General features: G+C 37.5%; 2 protein-coding genes across 5 annotated transcripts in view; one reads left to right on the forward strand and one right to left on the reverse strand.

The window, feature by feature from the left end:
• The window catches only part of LOC144638810 (cGMP-specific 3',5'-cyclic phosphodiesterase-like), a 49,514-nt gene extending 40,200 nt beyond the window's left edge, over positions 1-9,314 (forward strand). Inside the window, exons 15-22 of the mRNA XM_078498078.1 lie at positions 155-264; positions 1,466-1,553; positions 1,732-1,832; positions 4,123-4,264; positions 4,608-4,682; positions 5,614-5,697; positions 7,756-7,855; positions 8,583-9,314. Of these exons, the coding sequence (XP_078354204.1) occupies positions 155-264; positions 1,466-1,553; positions 1,732-1,832; positions 4,123-4,264; positions 4,608-4,682; positions 5,614-5,697; positions 7,756-7,855; positions 8,583-8,773 (891 nt within the window). The 3' untranslated portion in view covers positions 8,774-9,314. The remainder of the gene's footprint in view (positions 1-154; positions 265-1,465; positions 1,554-1,731; positions 1,833-4,122; positions 4,265-4,607; positions 4,683-5,613; positions 5,698-7,755; positions 7,856-8,582) is intronic.
• Positions 9,315-9,379: 65 nt separating this feature from the next.
• Positions 9,380-18,783, reverse strand: LOC144638722 (uncharacterized). 4 transcript variants are annotated; one of them, XM_078497962.1, is made up of 5 exons: positions 18,709-18,783; positions 17,261-17,453; positions 14,494-14,560; positions 13,001-13,093; positions 9,380-12,877 (listed from the first exon to the last, which is right to left on the reverse strand). In XM_078497962.1, exon 5 carries the CDS (start codon positions 12,818-12,820, stop codon positions 9,578-9,580), a length of 3,243 nt encoding a protein of 1,080 aa, XP_078354088.1. In that variant the 5' UTR covers positions 12,821-12,877; positions 13,001-13,093; positions 14,494-14,560; positions 17,261-17,453; positions 18,709-18,783; the 3' UTR covers positions 9,380-9,577. The 4 variants fall into 4 exon arrangements, with proteins under 4 accessions (XP_078354088.1, XP_078354079.1, XP_078354098.1 ...); XM_078497953.1 differs by having other exon boundaries at positions 14,494-16,917; XM_078497972.1 differs by lacking the exon at positions 14,494-14,560.
• Between the last annotated feature and the right edge of the window lie 1,713 nt (positions 18,784-20,496).

Raw genomic sequence — 20,496 nt, forward strand, 5'->3', positions numbered from 1 at the left:
CAGGAATAAGTTGCAAATTCCATTACTTACCCCGCAGTTAGATATTTAACTTAGGTTTATTATTCTCAGGGCAGAGGCCATTCGGTCCTGCCATTTTCAGCAATATCTTATTAATGGATGAAAATGCTAACAATAAAAATAATTTTCTCTATAGACGGGTAACATGAGAAGGTTTTTCAGTGACCTAGAAGTGTTTGCTCTGATAGTGGCTTGTTATTGTCATGATCTTGATCATCGGGGGACCAATAACGCGTTTCAAACCAAGTGAGTATTCAGTGCAACTTCTGGAAACATTTAATTGCTTCATAATTGAATATCCCAACTACATATTTAAAATAAAAAATATATATTGGAAGAGATAATTAATCTAGAAATTATTTCGTGTTACATACAAGGGATACCAAAATACCAAGTTGAAGTATTTGCGTCATATGTCTGTGAACAAAACAAATGTTGTGGAAGATGTAAATTCTGTTGACACGCATGGAACAAAGAAAAAATCCACGCGAGTCGAACCCATGGCCCTTTAGACACTTCTAGTGTTGCTTACAGGTTTTTGCAGTGACTCTTTCAAAACTGAAATGGACTGACCATCGAGCTTCAATTGAGCAAGTGATAATATTGCCATTTATACCTAACTACATCACTTACATTACAATAGTTACACAAGAGCGCTACTTACAATACAACACGTACATTACTTACAATAGTCTACTTACAATACAGTACTTAGACACTTGATGCATACAATAGTTGCACTACACAGTGACACATACAGACCATGCAGATGCCCAATTAATTCCTTTGAACGGAAAACTATTTAAGCTTAGTTTATCAAGCGGACTTCCATTTCTTTCCTTGAAATAAACTAATATAAGGTTTTCAATGGCAATTATCGTTTCAGCTCTTTGCTAAGCTTCGACCTTGGGCAGGAACAATCTAAACTTTGGAGAGATCTTATTTTGTCTACTTTCCCAAACAGATACCTTACCAAGAATTATCAAATAATTTAATAAATATTTTCTCTGAAGAAAGCCAATTATAATGTCTTTTAAAGGCAAAGATAAATTTTCACAACTAATATCAGACCACCAGAAATCTATTCATGACAATAAGAAATAAGAATTCTTTAAGATTTTTGACGATCGACACATGTCCGCAATATAAAAGCTAGTTATTAAAAGCTATTCCATAAGGACACAGTTATTAGGATCCTCGCTGTCGACTTAATCCATGTTGATTGTCCACAACCTTAATTTTTACAGTTATGCGGGGCGCGAGCGAAGCGAGAGAGCGCTTTCATGCTCGTTCAGTCCTTGCATTTTTTTTAATTTTCTGGAGCTCTCGACGATCTTTAAAGAAAATGGAAGGTCTGTGAATAGACTAATTGGCAGCTCATGATCATCACTTTGCAATAGTTTTGGTTATCATAATCTGAAATAAATCATACCTTTTGTTATTACAGGACGGAATCTCCACTAGCCCAGTTGTATGGCACGTCTACTATGGAACATCATCACTTTGATCATTGTATCATGATCTTAAACTCTGAGGTAAAATTCACAGTTTTTCTGCCATACAGTTACATGTAGAACTTAACAAAAACTAAGTTGAATTTTAGAATATGACCTCCATTCCCATTCCTTGTTGATAGTGCACCTCCAACCCTCGAATGACTAGTAAATAATCCGTTGCCCTGAATTCAATTATTGAATCTATTTTTTTTCTTAGGGAAACAATATATTTGAGGAGTTGTCCCCAGATGATTATCGCTTGACCATCAAGGTTTTGGAGCACGCTATCTTGTCTACAGACCTTGCCCTCTATTTTCAGTAAGTTCACGGTGCTACATTTTGTGTTTGTTCTTGTTTTATTTAAGTTTATGTTTTTTGTCGTTACTGTCAGGGCCTTGAACATGTATTGATTGAATTAACCATGCTAACCCTTACGTTCTCAAAAAGATTCTGTTTTCTTGCAGAATCAGGTGTGAATCAAAAACCACCCACTGTGTGGCTAACCCACCTTCACAATGGTTGCATTTTTTTTATTGTTGTGTTTCCTTTTTAACTCGGAAAATTCCGAGTTTTGGTGAGAGGGCCGATTTCATTCCTTCACTCCTTCACTCGTTTCCTGTTAGACATTTTAATTGAATTAATTAATTAATATAAAATTGAATTAATCAATTAATCTTGTGAAGCGGGTAGGGGGTTGGCTAAAATGCGAAGCTTATCTGTGTTACTTTATATGAAGTACACAAAGGCTATATATTTGTTTCTGAAAACCCAATGTTCTCCTTGTGGTATGCATTCTTCCAAGACTCAAGCACACGGAATTTTGTGCTTAACGCATGCGCATATATGAAGTACACAAAGACTATATATTGTCACCAAATCTTACTGAGAACTGGTTAAAATTCAACAAAATTTGGGGTTCGATTTATCGCCGAGTATTTCCGAAAAAAATAGATGGTACTAGAAAAGAGTTCAATTAGAATGAAATATTCATCTATTAGCCGAGCGGTCATCAACAAACGAAAATTAACAAGCGTTTGTATTTATTCTTGGTCATTACCTTTTATTTTAGCGGCGGCTCCTAAAAAGCCATTTGGTTTAATGACGTAACGTTAGGAATTAAGTTTTTATTCGTCTTTTCGTCGTTATTTAGGCTGGAACTCGTCCTCCATCGGCTCGCTCTGGAATATTATTGTTTTGTCGGCGTACGCGATCGTCTTTTGAACTGACGAGGGCATTCGAAATCCCGCATGTCTTAAACAATTTCCTCGCAATCTCTTCTACAATAATTATTTCTGCCTGAGACTGTTTCTGTTCCTTTCCTTCTGTTCCTTTCTTTAAGTTTAGTTTTAAATTTGCAAAATCACTGCTAACGTGACATTTCAAGAGAAGAAGGGTCAAGAAGGAATCGATCTATTTGACTTGTTGTCGCGACACCAGAAACTGGCCAATCAGAAGCGGTCTTTCCCACGCGCTTGGTAAACATTGTAACACGATCTGACAGAAATCGGTTGCATGTAATATTTTTGTTCAAAAGCTAAAACTTAAAATACCACGACTATTCTGCTAAAAGAAACCACTTCAGAAGAGTTTGATTGGATTGAGGATACTCGACAAATACTGTTAACAGCACATGTTTCGTTTTGATGACATTTAAAGTTCACCCGCTTGATCTGCTTGATCTTTTCGCTAGCAACTTGGCGAATTACGACGGACTGAAGTTTCACTGAATCATCAGCAATCATCCCGTATTCTCTGGCGATTTTGAAGTTGTTCTGAACTGTCTCTACCTCGGCAACAACTTTCAATTTGAAGGTTTAGTTGTTTGAAAACCAGTAGCTTTTGGCATGATGATCGATAACTGCTTAATTCTTCAGAAGAATGCGTGTTTGTTTGAGATGGGATTCTGAACTCAGGTGAATGTTTTGTCACGCTTGTGTACGGTTCTATTAATGAATTCATTCTTTATAAGTGATTTGTTGTTTTTCAATTACATAGTTGTGATTTAACTAATATGTTGATTCGCTGCACCTGGATTGTTTTATAGTGTGAAGGAAAAATTGGTCTAACTGGTTCCAAAAACTAAAAGTCTAGGGTCTCGGCTTGTAGCCGAATAAATACGGTACATGCATGCTTAACTACCAGCCTGCAAGAGTAGACAATTTATTTCAAAACTTTTATCGTTAATCATTAATCAATTAGGGATCAATTGTTTTGTATCACTTCAGCAAAATAGAAAGCTATTTTCTGTTGGATAATTTGTAGAAGACGTAGAACTTTTTATTGAGCGGCCGTTCTTCTACAACAGAACGATACCAGGATTAGGATTTTTAGGATTTTTGATCTGATTTTTACATGTAAATAAATCAAAACTCAGTAATTATTATATGCCATGTTATTATATCCCAGTTTTTAATAATCATATGTTACAGATCTTAATAATGGTTAGCATATGATTCTCCATTTCTCCATAGCAATGTCCTGTCCAGATCAGTAGAGAGATGGCCCTGAAAATGTTTATAATACAGAGCACTGGTGTCCTGCTCTCTTGCTCATCAGAATGCGGTGTAGTTTGCTGTGTTGTCATTGATGCCTATTGTCTATTTTACAGGAAGAGAGGCAGTTTTGAGAAAATTGTCCATTCTGACACAGTCGACTGGAGTGAGGACTCTAACCGAGAATTGTTAAGAGCAATGATGATGACAGCATGTGACGTGGCGGCGATAACTAAACCCTGGGAAATTCAACAACAGGTCTGTAGTTTGCACTACCAAGCAGAGTATCGAGGAAACTATGCATTGTTCTGATAAATTTCACTTTGATTTTAACTTACGTTTGTTCGTTGCGAGCTTTTGTGCTTTTCTTCATGAAATGCATACATGTTGCCTTATTAAAGTACTGAGTTATTTAAAAAAAACATTCTACCTAACTCGTTTTCACGTGCCAGACTAAGGGCAAGTGAAATATTTGTCAACCGATAGATTCGCCTATGAGTAGAAACCATCCATTTGTTGTTACCGTAAATACATTATCAAGGTGTCATGTTTTGCCCACATGTATTTTGACTTGCTTTTTGTAATTTTCACCCTCCATTAGGTCGCTGAGCTAGTTGCTAGCGAGTTCTTTGAGCAAGGCGACCTGGAAAGGTTTCAGCTTAAGTCAGAACCAATTGTGAGTTTACAACACCTTATTTTAAACCGAGTCAAGTACTTTTGAAGAGTTTCATATTATAAGCAATAAATGCAATAAAGTTCTCGAAATGCTTGTAGAATTTTATTGTGAAAAAAAGCCCGTCAAATCTGTGCCATGTGCTTCTTGCTGGATTTCGCATCTCAGCTGCATTATTAATAAATCGACCAAACTATTAGTCAATATTACGATGCAAGCTTTAAAACATTTACGATTCAGGTTCTCAAAATGCTTGTAGTATTTTAGTGTCAATGCGTGAAAGCCCATCAAAGCTGCCGCCATGTGCTTCTTGCTCGATTTTGAATACATTGTATCAGCTGCTGCACAAATAAATCTCCAGCATTAAATCCGACAAGTATAAAAGGACATAACTATCGGGAAAGGTACTTTCAGGCTTACAGTGTGAGATTTAACTTGTTTACGGTTTTAGGTAAGTTTTCCAATCTTTTTGCTGTCATGACATACAAAATATTTACGATTTAAGTTGTCATCATGCACAACAAATTGTAGTAATAGGTTCACCGCCGAAAAGAAGGCCGACGATAGTTCGTCCTTTTGTTTTTTTTTAGCTCAAAACGAGGCTCCACCAGAATGCAGTGCACTCTGGCTTCTGGTCGAAAGCTGAAAATCATGTTCTGTATAGATTTCTTTAGATTCTGATTGTAACTGCTGCTCGCTTGCTTTGCTTACTCCGCAACAATAACTTGAGTACATTTGTTCCGTTTTATTTGTATGTGTATATGAGACACAAATGTTGACAAATATAATCCGGGCCACCACAGCGGAAAAGCAATTGTAGAAAAAAGGATATTTGTTTATTACTGCCAACATTTGAGTGGTGTGTAGTTACTTAAAGTGTTGTTACCATTGTTTGAATAGAAACAATAACTTTTATTTTTGGATTTATTTAAAGCCCATGATGGATAGGAAAAAGAAAGATGACCTACCAAAGATGCAAGTCGGGTTTATTGACTTCATTTGTATGCCAGTGTATAAGGTAAGAATTTTATTTGAATACTTTAGTGCAGGTGGAATATTACTTACGTTTAAAATATCCACGAAAAATTTGTCAATCTTGGTAATTGTATTCTGTGAAAAGAGACAAGAAGACTATTTTTGTTGAACATGTTTGTCAGGCGTGGTGAAAAGCTGAGTGGCCGCTAAGCCAATCAAAGCACTGGATATATATACATATATTATATATATAACTAAATGCAGACAGTACTGTTTCGGCCTTCTGGGCCTCATCAGTGAGTGCTGATGCTAGGATGGAGGTTAAGCTGTATAGCTACCCCAAATGATCCCACACTTGTGGTATCATCTAAGTCATGCCAGAGTGCTCAAGCTAGAAAAACTAGTGAGCATGCGCAATGCTAGCGGCAATGACTCATCCTAGTAGAGTGCTCAATTTGGACATGAAAGCAAAGCTTTGTAATGCCAAAGAGCTATATCTAACTGCATATATATATATATATATATTTTTTAACGCTCTAGTTTTTAATAACAGTGTTAAATACAAGTTCTGCAATGCTTTCGAGTGGTACACCGTGAAATACCCCCTGAGCAGGCGCGTAGGAAGGGGGGTTCGAGGGGTTCGAACGAACCCCCTTTGGAGGTCAATAATGGAGGACTGAAAACACAAACTGTTGATTTTCAGCTTTTAGCAAAGAGTGGGAAAATGGAAAACAAACATTTAGTGTTGCAGCTTTTAAATTACCCTGCAAGAAAACGCAAAAAGTATCGGGAAAGTATTAAATTGTTAGGAGAATGGGCTCTCCTCACTGGCTCTCATGGCCTCCACCCGAGGATGATGCAATTGTCAAGTTTGCTTTACGAATAGTCCTGTAGTGAATTAGTAAGTAAGTGGCCTCAATATATCCTAGTGACCTAGTATTATATGTAGTCAAAATAATCCCATCGTTGAAAAATATTTCCTTAACAGGCGTTCGGGATTTGATAAATGGAGTATCAATAGACGAAAGGCGGGGAATACAATTTCGGGGGACCCAGTTGATACGTGTATTTAGTGCATATTGACGCTTTGACGCTGTGTTTAGTAAATTGACGGTGGAGCCGGGGTCTGGGGGGCTTAAGCTTTTACCCTGAGATGCCTTTGTACCACAAGTCAAGCTTTTGTAAAACGTTTAGTGTACTAAGCCGGTATGTATGTATGAATGAATCAAGTTAACAAAACGCCGGAAATATTGTGGTTATGACTAAAAATAAGTGTTATTTTACACTCCATTGAGTTTGAAATATTGACGTGCACAATGCTGAAAATAGCATTTCCGGGCCTCTAGATTTCAAAATATTCTGGGGGACATGCCCCCAGACCCCCCTAGAGGCTCGCGCCTTCGGCGCTCGTTTTTAATAACCCCCTAAAAAATATTCCTGTCAATACGAACACCCGTCCTAAAACCTCAGCTACGCGCCTGCTGAGTAACTTGACTTCTCAGTATATACATGGGTCTCCAGGCGAATGTATATACAATGAAAAAAAATTAAGTGGTATACCACGAGAAAGCAAACTCGTACTACTGATTCGATTTGCGAACAAATATCATGATGAAAACCGCAAAACTGCCTGAGAATTAAAGTGGAATAGGATCCATGGAGTACTGCGGTATGACTGCAACGGCTTTTCGGCATTCTGACTGCCTGTATTCTTCAAGACATATATTTTTTTCATGCCTTGAAGAATGCAGCTAATTAAGAAGTGAGGAAGCTGTTACATATCTGTGGTTTACCGCGGGTCGTATTCACGAAAGGTTCCCTGCGTTTATCACGGCATCCAAGCTTTTCCACCAAAAGCCCAGCTGCGATAGGGATATTTTATTTGATAAGCTCAGTTCAGACGTGAATTACATGACCCAAATTATTCTCTTGATTTTGTCTGTCTATAGTATAAAGTTTTGGAAAAACAGCCATGAAAGAACAGTAAGAAAACTAGACACAACAGTGATATACCCCTTCACTACAGTAATGTACATGTGGACCTTATGGGTATGACACCATCTGTACTTCATTCTAAGGTACTTAACATTTTCTCTTGTAGTTATTTTATGATTTGGAACCTTGTCTGAAGCCCTTGTACGATGGGTGTGTTGATAATAAAAACAACTGGCAGGCATTAGCAGACAAACACAACGAAGAAGGTATGGCCAATAGCAATTAATGTTTTAAGTGCATATGGCAGGGTCCCAGATAAAGGCTGTCTGGCCTTGTAGTTTAGACACTAAAGCAACAGAAGATCAGTATTATTGCTCCATCAACGTTAGACATTCCTTTTCCTTATATCCTGATGCACGCCTTAAAGTGATGCCTCATGACTGTCAGTACAGTGATGTGTGCCTTTTAACTGTCATGACAGTGTCGTGCACCTTCTAACATGTATTGGGGTGCATGGAGTTGTTATGCTTGATACAATGTACACCGATGTAATGTATGTGAAATGATTCATATATGAACTGCGGATGGATATGAAAGTGATAAATGATCATCGCAGTGAATTTCCAATTTAGGCAATTGGAATAAAGAAGCCTGAAAAAATTCAGGGCTTCAACGGGATTCGAACCCGTGACCTCCGCGGTATCACTTTCACAATGTACACCCTTCACCTCGGATGTTTTGATTGTTTCAGACATGTTTGCAGCGTTCCAAGCATTCGTTTAGAACGTTATGAAAACTTTTTAAGCGGCAGAACATCGTTTATCCAGAAACCACAAAAAGTAATGATAATATGTCTTACGTATACTGAATTCGATTGCGCGGCTCTGCTAGCTATGTTATAATATGTTATAGTTTTTAGAATTCGTTTTACTTCATATACTTTACATTTGCTTTGGACAAGATCAGACACATTGTGGCTTTTTTTTCCTGTAGCGATGAATGAATCAAAGAAAACGTCTAACAAAGAAAACAACAGCAAAGCCAACAGCAAGAATTCCGCTACAGAGAAAGACGATAAACTAGTCTCTCCAGAAAGTAAGATGTCCGAGACAGAAAATTTAACACGTGGGTTAAACAACAAAAACAAGGAGAACAAGAAATCGAAGACATGCAGTATTCTGTGAAGAAAGCTGCTTTTGCTTTCATTTAATTGATCCTTAACTTGATGCTTGTTTTGTTTTATTTCTTGTCAGTAATTTTAGTGGCTCGGAGAGCTTTCTATTTATTTATGGAATCTTTTATGGAATTCGGAGGTTACAAATCTCTGTTAATATATTTACATTTTTTAAGCTAACCTGCAATCAAAAAAGGAAACAATTGATGTTATTTATTCTCTACGAGTTTATTTACGAAGAGTTCAATTGTTGGTGACTTGTATAATATATTTCTGCTTCGAATGTGAAATTAAAGGATAACAGAAAGACTTATTTTTGTACAAAGAAAGTGGCATCTGTTCGACTAAGAATAAACAGTGACACGTTATGAAAACATTGAGTCCCTATAGTAATCTATCGTAGCCAGTCAACCACTACCAAATTCGATAGAAACCCAGAGTGTGAATCGTTCGGTAACATGTACGAAACTGAATTTTATTATATGTGAAGAATGGATAAATACATACTACTAGGATACGTGCGAGACAGTGCAATAAAGGTGCAAGTGCATTATAATTATTAATACATTCTTAGGTGCAAATGAATGTGCAAGTGATAATTGCACAGTGCAACAAGAGCAAGCAGTCTTACTGTTTAAGTATAACCTATTGGCTAATATTAAAAAAAAAAAAACCGAGAAAACTGATCAAGCCATTAAGATATGCGAATTTAATAAGTAACTCGGTTATACGAAATATATAACTTATTACGAACATTTTTGTTAAAGCAATTGCTTGTCGAAACGCCCCTTTCAAAGAAAGAAGAAGGCACACTCTAAAGAAGACACACTCCATCTGTGTATGGGTGAGATGAGATATAGTGGGTTTTTAATGCGTTCTTCTGGTAAAACGCTTTCTCACAAAACTCACATTTAAATGGCTTAAGCGGAGCATGTGTACGCTTGTGAGTATTAAGAGTAGATGTCAGAGTGAATCCTTTTCCACAGATGTCACACCTGTACGGTCTGTTACCAGTATGTCCGTAAATATGAGCTTGAAGGTTCCCTTTCTGGTTGAAGCCTTTGCCACAGTGTTCACACTTGTACAATCGAACAGCAGAATGAGTTCTCATATGGTATTTCAGGTGAGTCAGCTGTTTGAATCCGCGACCACACTTGCTACACTTGTGAGGCTTTTCACCAGTGTGGGTGTATCGATGTATTTTCATGTCCACTTTTTGATAGAAACCTTTGCCACAAAATTCGCAGACGAACGGCTTGTAGTTTGTATGTGTTCGTATGTGAGTGTTCAAATTGGACGTGCGGCTAAAGCATTTTTTGCATATCGGGCAGGCGTGAGGTTTGACAGCATCGTGAGTCAGTTTGTGACGAGTTAGGTTTCCAAGCTGACGGAATGCTCTACCGCACACATCACAAGGAAAAGGCCTGTCACCAGTGTGGATGCGATTGTGAGTGATTAACGTGTTGCTTCGACTGAACGCTCGTCCACACACCTCACACTGGTGTTTCCGCTTGCCTAGCGATACTGCTGTTGTTGCGTTTTCCACGACTGATGATGTCTGAGTGCAAGTTGAAATAATTTCACGGTCAGGAGTTACATTTAACAAACCTCGACCACTTGAATGAAAGAGGAATCTCTCAGCGGTTCTTGTATCAGTCGGTTTGGAACTATCTAGTTCTGATAGAATGTTTACATCTTTTGGTATGAATGTTTCTCGTTCATTTGAAGTAGGATGTTTTTGTGAACTTCCCAAAGAATATTCATCTTTCGTGGATGCAGCCTTGACTTTTCTTTTAAACGCAGTGCAATTTTTACGTTCTTGTGTGGTCTTTCTGTTAGACCCCTCGCTAAACCATCTAGGACTTTGAGGATTAATGCCGTTAAATACCACTACTTGACTTTTGGCACACCTGCAATTGGCCTGTTTTGATTGTGGAAGCAGGCTGCCAAATTCTGAAATGGATTCGAAAGAGGCGCAGGCTTGATTTGAAGACCTTGCATCAGCGGTCATTTTCAAGGGTACATGGGAAACCGTTTCTTGATATTCATCTGGCTTTGCTAGCACTGAATTGTTACTCAGGTGAGATGTTCCTTTTACCGGTGCGCGTGAGGCACCGGCAAACGCTTGAGCCGTTGGGGCAAACTTTGGCCCCTGATCATCGTTGTAAAAAGAAAACGCAAAGTGTCTAAAGTCAGATGATTTTTCAAGAAAAGTCAAAGCACTCTTTTTAGAAGGTTTAAATACACGCAGAACTTTTGTCTCCTCGGTTAACTTTTTTCGTGTATTTTCCAAACGTGTTTGTTTTGCGTTCATGTCTTCTTTCACCACATTGTCTACTGATTTGCCCTTGGCTTTGTGGCAAGGGAAATGGGGTTGTTCCTTTGAAATCAAGGCCTGGCAATTTTCAGCACAGGTCGCTTGTGAAACATCGACTAACTTTGGGGTTGAAGGATCATTTGGTCTGCACTCAGGAATGAAATCAAGGCCGAAATAGTTTGGTATCTTTACCACAGGCTCCTCATCATTTTCTAATCCCAGCCTAATCTCCAAGTTCTTGAATGTTTCGGGTGCTGGTGTTATTAACAACTGCACATCGGGAACTTTTCGTTTTGAATTTAACGACTTGACGTTAAGTGGTTTCTTCATTTCTGCTCTACCTTTATCATTAAAAGGCAATGGGGCTTCCCCGGGGTTTTTATCGGGATGTGCACTACCCGAGGAAATGCTGGGATGAACGTTGCTTCGTTGGATTTGCGCTTCTTTTGTCATCGTGAATTCATGAAAAGGGTCTTTGGACATTTTTTGAAGCCGACAAGGCAAAGGAACTTTAACAGCGTATTTCACAAGGTGTCTTTGTGCACTGCCCTTGAATATTTTTTGAGTGTTATCCGTGGTATGGCTACTCACTACCATTGGCAAATGATGCTCGCCAGAAGCGGTGCTAAGCAATGAAGGCATTCCGTATGTGATCATGTCGCTGGCAATCGATTCATCGCATTCTTTAGCTCGTTTCGTTCTTTTTATTGTTGTGAAAGACAGCGATTTCGGGCCACCATTGTCTTGCTGACATCTTCTCAGTGAATTATCACTTTTGCAATAACCATTTCCAAGTTCCTCTGAAGAGTAGATAGAAACTGTTTCGCGCTGATCTAATCGATTGCTTTTTGTCGTAAGTTCTTGTATTTTTCTTTTACGATCCTGTTGCTGTGAAAAAGATGGCCCACCATTATCGTTACAAAAATAAAATTGATATGCAAGTCCTGTATAAGAAAGATTTTTTGAGGGTTGCATGTCATCTTTGTTTGCTACAGAATTTTGCCTTTCATTTCGATTTTCTGACTCGATTTCTTCACTCTTCCGTAGTTTCGTGTACCATTGCTGTCTGTTAATGTTATTATTGTTATTGCTTTTTTCATTGGACAAGCTCGAATCATTTGTGTCTTCGTTTACAACAAAGCACCTTGGTCCATTTCTGTTGCCTTGAATCGTAAGAGAAGCCTTGAGTTGGTGATCTTTTGGCACTTCACTTTTGGTCTGTGCATGTTGCTGCTGTAAAACAGAAGGAGGCGAAAATCGGGAAGACAGATTGCCTCTACCAGGTTCGAAGTCAATCCTGGTTAGCTGTGGATGACTTGAACTCAATAACAGTTCTTTCCCGTGGAACGAGCTCGAGGACATCTTTGGATTGAGCGAGAAGGCGGAAGTAATCTTAATGTTCAAAGAACTCTCTTCTTCTGTGCGTGAAGTATCATTGACAAGTGATCTTTGAGTAGTGACTGTAACTTGTCTGTAATGCCCGCTTTGCTCTTCAATTTGAGGACTTGTCTCGTTTACTTTGTGCCGCTGGTAATGATCTCCAGGACGAAAGCTTGAAGTATCACCATTTCCCCATACGTGACTTTCCTTTTCTAGAGTGATATATCCGCCATGAGCACTGTTTGAAGAACATTCTGTGTTTTCCATTTCACGCCTACAGCCAGTTCTGCTGAAGACTTCCATTAAGAGTCTGTTGACGTTATTTCCTTTAATTCCATAGTTAATGTCATCTGTGTTCATGACCCCCCTTGAGGGGCAACTGCTCTCTTCCTCATGGTTACGTACGTGAAGAGCTCCCTAATTGACAAAAGAGGGAAAGATGAACCGGCCTTAAGTATGATTTCAGTTGTTTTTCGAGCTTAGTCGTTACTAGTTTTCAAGTTTATCAAGGCTGGGTTATTTTAATGGTTTTATTCTTACATGTTTTAGGTTTAAAAGCGGAATCCAGTGGCTCTCTCGTCCTGCTTACATTATCTTGCCACATATTGCTGTCGTCATAACTCTCAGAATAACCTGCAAACGCATTCATACGGTAAATACAGATTATCATAGGACAACAACCTTAACCTTTAAAGGAGAACTTAGTCGAAAACATTAAGTTAATATTTTGGAAAAGAAAACAACTCTAACGCCACAAATAATTAAAAAAGGTTTATTCAATTAATAACAAATCCATAACTGCAACTAACTGTAATTGACTAATTTCATTCTTGTTTTTTTTAAATTAAAATTTATTATCCTGCATTAAAATTATTATTGTTTATATATAAACTGATGTAATACTGGCCCGCCTGGATTAGCCACCGCTACCTGCGGGCTAATCTCCCTTGTAGTGTTAAAAAAAGCAAAAGGAAGAAAACATTCTGAGAGTTCTTGACATGTCAGTTAATATTATTTAATGTGTAATCAGTATGTAACACCTTTATTGCGTTTGAGAAAAAAAAGAAACGTTTGTCATTGTGGGAACTGGTGTCGCCTCAAATAAAATTTGACTTGACTGTACTTTTCTGTAATTTGTATACATACAAGTACGCAGTTCGAGTGGTATACTTGACAACAGCGAAGCGCGCGAGTGACGTCACGACTCAGACAAGACTCAGACAAACAAACCGAAATGGCGAACGATTTTCCTGAAACACTTTCTAAAGCAGCCGGTATTCCTAAAACACTTTTATAAAACGAAATTTTGCCTTGATACCTTCTATTTTTCTCAGAACACGCCGATGTTTGTCGAGCCTTGTGGCGGTTATATTCATTAGCATACTATTTTTAGACCTTGCGCGCTTCGCTATTATTCCACGAGCGCGCGTTGGATATGAGTTGGCTATAACTATCTCATATCCAACAACAAGCGCGAGTGGAATAATTGTTTTATTACAAATACCTAAAGAATTGCAATATTTGAGCTCCCCAGCTGTTTTTGTTGACGCGTATCGGCTACCACATTTGTATATATCGGCTACTATATTTGTATCTCGCGGCACTGTATTGTTAACGCCAGCAATTCAGAATAAAAGACTAAAAAAATCAATGTAAGTGGACGATATCGAAGATCAGTGAGAAATGAATTATGTGGATTCAATTAGTAGGAAATATATTTTTGGTTATTCTAGTCAGTGTTACTATTATTATTTACAAAAGCCACAGTGCATTTACAACATTACATACAAAATAAAAACCGAACGTCGTACTTGAATAACATCCACCAAAACGCCTACTGAATAACAACAACCAATATATAAGATTTTCCATTTTTGTCCATCAAGTTGCAAAGTCGTATTTCTTTTCATACTTATTCTTTTAATCCTTCATGCTCGAGGAAATTTCATTTGCAGTGTTCACGTGTTGTAAAGTAGAAAAATAATATATGCAACAAATAATAATGATAAAAAAGAATTAGGAACGAAACACACTTGTTAATGGGTGGTGCACAGAAGCTTGAGATGTGTCAGGTACAGTCGATCAGCCGGGAACCTAGGCCTGTTATGTGTGGAAAAAGGGTCACGAGTTTTTAACATGTTATTATAATTCCGTTTCTAGGAGATGGCTGTTTTTGTAAAATATTAAACAATTATTCTTCGAGCGCATTGAATAATGTCATTTACTGCGAAGTGAACTTGCTTCGTACTGCTATTCTGTAGCCGATCCCCTTGATCTATTATGTGTTTTACGTTTGAATAGAGTTTCACTTCTCGTCTCAAACAATGTAACAGAATGTTGTTTTGAACAGAATAGCATAAATAGCAAGGACCGATTATTTAAACAAAGCCTAAGTTACAAGCGGTTTAGGATAAATCAAGGTTTAGACGAGGACACAAAAAACCAATTGCACGACTAAGAGGAGTCTAAAATGATATTTAATATTTTACACCATGCCATAGAAAATAAAGCCAATCAGAATACAGGAAAGCCGTTTTATATTCGACGGTATTCAACCCAACCCTCCCATCGTGCGCTGCGATCTTATTCTCGACGAAATTTAGTAAACGTATTTTCTATGGCATGGTATAAAATACTTACACAACACTTTCTCGTGGTATACTATGGAATATCCCACTTGACACTTGTATTTTCTTGGTATACACACTTGCCTAAAGACTCGCGTTTGTACCGAGAAAATACAAGTGACTCGTAGGATATTCCATAGAATCGCATAGCTAGGAGAATTCTCGCAATCTGATTGTTTATCGAGGCGAGGTATTCAGAGTGGAATTGCGACTTGAAAGCGAGGTTGAGCGATATTACACCTTAGCAACGCGTAGCTTCACATAGCAACGTACGCAAAATTGGAATCGATTTATGTTTACAAAATACTGTTGATAGTTCGACAGTAATGCCGTGTTTGTACAATAAAATCTACACGAAACGAAAGAAAACAAAATATTAATTATGACATTTACTGCGTGCTTTAGACTCGATTAAAACAAAAGACAGTTTTATAGAAATTGTTATGCAGTGAAAAGCTCCAAACTTTCGATAAAGAATGACTTTTTACATTCTTTTACTGATTCTCACGATGCAAAAAGCGGTTTCTGGAAATGAACAAAACGTACACACAGCGAACCAGCGAACTATTTACTTGCGAAGCGACCCGCTAATAGCGGGTTTTTTGAAAGCAGCCTTGCTCTTTCCTAGAAATTGTCTGCGATGGACTTAGACCTTTAACTTATAAATGTCGAATTTTAATTGTAAGTTATTTCAAGGTACTTACTTCATCGTTCTACGCCTCCTTCTAAGACTTCTAACCGACGCTGTTAAATGTTCAGTGCCTTTTGTAATGTTCATGTTAGCTCCGGAAGTATAACAACCGGATATCCAGAATTTATGTATCGCTAGGAACTGTGGGAAGTGTTCTTCTCTCCCACCAACATGGCGTCCATGTGACCGAGTTTGCATTAAACCAGTGTTTATCTTCATGTATCTTATGCATCTGTTGTCAATATTCGGAAAGAACTTTACACTTTTCACTACGGATGCGCGTTGTCTACTTCTTTCAGGCCGAAGAGATAAAAGATTTCATAAGTTTGTCTTGTGCTGATAAGACGAAAACTTGAAATAGATGTTCGAAAACAAGAATGTTCAGTCAAATACTATCACTCCGTAGTTAAAATGGTAGTTAAAAAAGCTTGTGTGGACCGTTGAAAAACGATGATTCAGTGTCAACCGCGAGGTTCAAATGAACTTCTGTGATCGATTTTAGCTTGACTCCGATTCGCAGGCTCATGACAGTTGATTTGGAATGGCTTTCTGAGCGCGCGTTAAAAATTCAGCCATATAAACAAAAAAAGAAATTGGGCTTTCTTTACATTTTAAAAAGGCTATGCGATTCAAAGAAAATCCATTACCTGACTCGTGAATATATTCCACGTTAAATTTCACTTGAAAAACCGATATCGCACTTATCGCTTCGCGATTCGTGCGATATCGGTTTTTCGCGTGAAATTTAACGTGGAACTCGTCAGGTAATGAATTTTCCTATAGTATACCACTTGTAAGCGTTGTATAACTAGTATGTTTAGAGCTACGCGGAATTTTTTTTAAAGAAATTTTACTTCGTTTTTTTACGAGAATAGAAAAAAAGGAATCAAATGTCTTAAAACAGCTCACAAAAAAAAATCCAAACCAAGAAATAAATTGACTCCAACGTGCGAGAATCAGTGAAAATAAAGGACATTTAAACCTACGCGGCTTAACATAAGCGTTTTACTAATTGGAATCGCAGACTAAATCCCGGTATAGACCACAACTTTAACCAAGGTGTAAACTTCGTTTGATAATCAGTCTCAACAGTTTCAATATTTCCTCCTGTTCCTAAAGTGTTTTCATTCCATCACGGCCTGTCAGCAAAGAAAAGAAAGTCGGCATTTATATTCATAGTTATGAGTTTATTGGTTACATGATGTAATATGATCAGAATGTCTTTAAAGTTTAACTCCTCGTAAAAGTTCAGGTTTTCGCTGCGTCTAGCACTTCATACTGCTTTGATTGCACTTTCTCAACCTTCCTTTTCAAACTCATTAATAATTCATCAAATTAAAACAAAGGAAATAAGAACGGTGACGGTGGTTTGGATATGTGTTATTATTTCTCCGATTTCATTAAATAAAAAATAAAAAATAAAAAAAATAAAAAAAATATATTTTTCCGATTTCTCAGTAGTTTTAGTTTTAACTCAATTACCTTGAAGCTCTTCAAAAATACTCAGCTGCGCGTCGTATTTTCAACTCTCTTCTCGGTGAAATGTCGTAAAACTCCAAGAGAGAGTCTCTCTCTCGTGGTTGTTATATTACCTTACAAACAGGCCGAGCCCGAATATGCTGGGTTGATTGCGTGTGCGAAACCACTCCTGTGAAGAAGGGAAACTAAGAAACACCTAAAGGAAATGTCAAAAAATGTTGCTAAAAACAACAACAATAGCAAAACAAAAGGCATACAAAACGAGGCATACCCTAATATCTCAGAGCTAATCAATCCTTTTTACCTGCATTTTGTCGCGCACTCTCATATGCCAAGCAACTCAATATCTGATCGATGTTACTCTTTCTCTTTAAAGCATTTGTTGATTTTGTTTCTCTTTTTTTAAAAATAGCCGAAAGGCCTGAACTTAACTTCATGGTTTTCTGAATTTAACGTTAAAACGAACTTTTTCCAATTGGAGTCTTATACTACAAATGCTGTTTTACGATAGCAGTATTAAGTATTTTAACTTTATTATATACGTAGCTAGGCATGGAAGCCGAACAAGAGTATCCGTCCATATAATAAAAACATCATACGAAACTGACAGATATGAGTGGAATAGCCTCAAGAAATCCCAGTTCGAAATTGATTTCATTAATGTGCTCTTTACGGGATTTCATGTATAAACAATGGATTTGTGAAAAGCATTTCTTTGCGTACTTACTCAGATTGTGGCATAACATCGGTTCAGTTTTGTTTAAATTAATAGCTAAGACCACCTAAAGCGTGGCAACAACGTACAATGGTTTATGTAATTTAATTGTTTATATTTTAGCTAATTAGCTGCAGTTCATCAGCTTGTCAGATTGCACATAAAGACTTTCTTTGTTATTTTACACTGAAAATTATTCCAGATGCCACTGACCTGGTTCAAGGTGCGTTCTATTTTGAAGTTATCGTTGAAAGCTTTGACAACAACAAAACATGAAATCGCTTATACGCAAAAGGCATATCAAGTTAAACAGGGGCATCCGCAGTTTTCGGGTAGGATGCTCCCAATGTCGTGCAAAAATCGAATAAAATAGAAAACCTAAGATCACTAAGTAAACTTAACATCTGGGGATAACATGTGACACAGTATCACGAGTCGGCGAAGACTCAGAACTAACATCTGATAGAAACTTTTCAAGTTCAGTAGTTTCTCTTCCTCCGCCTTTGACTTATACATGCAATACTCGGGATGCCAACTTGCTATGTGCGGGAAAATGATTCAATCAAAGTATAAGAGTTCCCAAAAAGTTAAAGCTGCTTCTTGGCCTTGCATCGTTGATTTGAATTCGTTGTCATAAGTTATACTTGAAACAAAATATTATCCTTTGCAAAATCGTTCTTATTTTCATAAGCTTTTTATCAGCCAGTTTTTTACAACAAGAAATAAATCAGCTCACCTTTTTTGATCGGGCGCACTGCTTGTACGGACCACACTTGACGAGCTCAGAAGTTGCCAGGTTGTGAATACACCTAGCTCTCCAATGAAGGCAATTACTGCAAATATTAACTTGACTCTGTGGGATATCTCGGAAACTATTATGTGTGAATTGATTTTTACAGCCTGTCATGTATCAACTCGAACTTTCTATCATAGATCAAGTTTATTAGACAGGAAGACCTTTTTTACCGATAGAAGCAAGAATCAGTCTTAATTAAGTCGTAAGAGTTGGTTTGGTAGAGTAGTCAAAATTAAGAACGACTGATCACGTCCAGATATCAAACATAACTCTTTTGTTATCGATGATATTATTCAGAACGTTCGGCATTTTCAAACTTCCATGTGGTGTGAAAACATATTGTATTTAATTGTATTCTTTCAACGGACAGAACACCGCAAAGAACCATTTTAATTGTTTTCTGTTAAACATTGGTTCGTAGCTAATTAACCGCTGTTATCCACCTTGACAAGCGGACAATTTTTTATCATATGCAGAATAATGTCTTCAACGACTGAACACAGGAGAGCAACAAGTTAAGTGTTTTTTGTTCTTGAACAATTGAAAAATAAAAAGCGTCGAGTGAAGCCGTGGGCATAACTTAAACTTGATCAGCGATGATGTCCTGACTGCAGCGAAATCTTATGACGTACTAGGGAACTAAAGAAAAACCTTGTTTTGAAAGTCCAACTTACAAAAAATTGTTTCAAATATAATAAAATATAAAATATTTTTGTGAGAAAATTTGTACAAGCAGGTGTATTGGCTTTATTTGTTAGTAACAAGAAAGTTTTTCGTTGCGTATTTCGAGGCGTCTCTCAGTTTTGTTAATTTGTCTCTCAGTTTTGTTTTTGGGTTTTTTTATGACTGCAAACAAATAAACGGTGGAATGATCTGAAAAATTAAAACTAGCCCCAACAGTGACCAGCCGAAATGAGCTCTGTATTGAAACGATAACGTAAACAGTTTTAAGATGAAGTCAAGCTATGTCAAATTAATAACTCGAACAAACAATTCATTTACATTTTTTTAAATAAAAAGCAGCTTTATTATCAATGTGTTCTTGTATTACTTGTCTTCTTTGTTGTACACGGCCGCCCACTAGTAGCCTGAACTTGCTTAAGCTAGCAGCCCTTGCTTTTTCACTGATAACATCTCGCATCTTTATTATCCAACATAAAAATATGTTAAAACCCTTGATTGGTTTAACGTGTATAGTCAAATCTGACAATGGCTTGGCATGAATATTAATTTACAATAGCAAAGCGCGCGAGTGACGTCACGACTCAGACAAGACTCGGACCTGAAACAAACCGAAATGGCGGACGATTTTTTAAACACTTTTTAAAGCAGCCGGTGTTCCTAAAACACTTCCATAAAACTAAATGTTCGCCTGGATTCCTTCTATTTCTCTCATAACACGCTGATGTTTTCTGAGCCTCGTGGTGGTTACATTCATTTGCATTCTATTTTTAGACCTCGCGCCCTTCGCTATTGGAAAACAAGTTTGTGAGGCTCGAAGTTTCTATCGCCTTCTGTAAAAAATAGGTCACCAAGGGTGACATGAGTCTAATGCCGTATGGCATAGTGATACAGATTGCGCGGTTTTCGTAAGCCGGTTAAAATTGGTTAGAGGTTTGTGTTCGGGAGTTTAATTTAAAATGCTTATAGCAAGCTAGGGGCATCGTGGATGATTATGGATGAAAACGAAACAGTCATAAATGTTATATGCTTCACAAAATTTAAAGT

This window comes from Oculina patagonica, chromosome 2 (genome assembly GCF_052425735.1).
Source record: "Oculina patagonica isolate OP01 chromosome 2, crgOcupat, whole genome shotgun sequence".
Lineage (NCBI taxonomy): Eukaryota > Metazoa > Cnidaria > Anthozoa > Scleractinia > Oculinidae > Oculina > Oculina patagonica.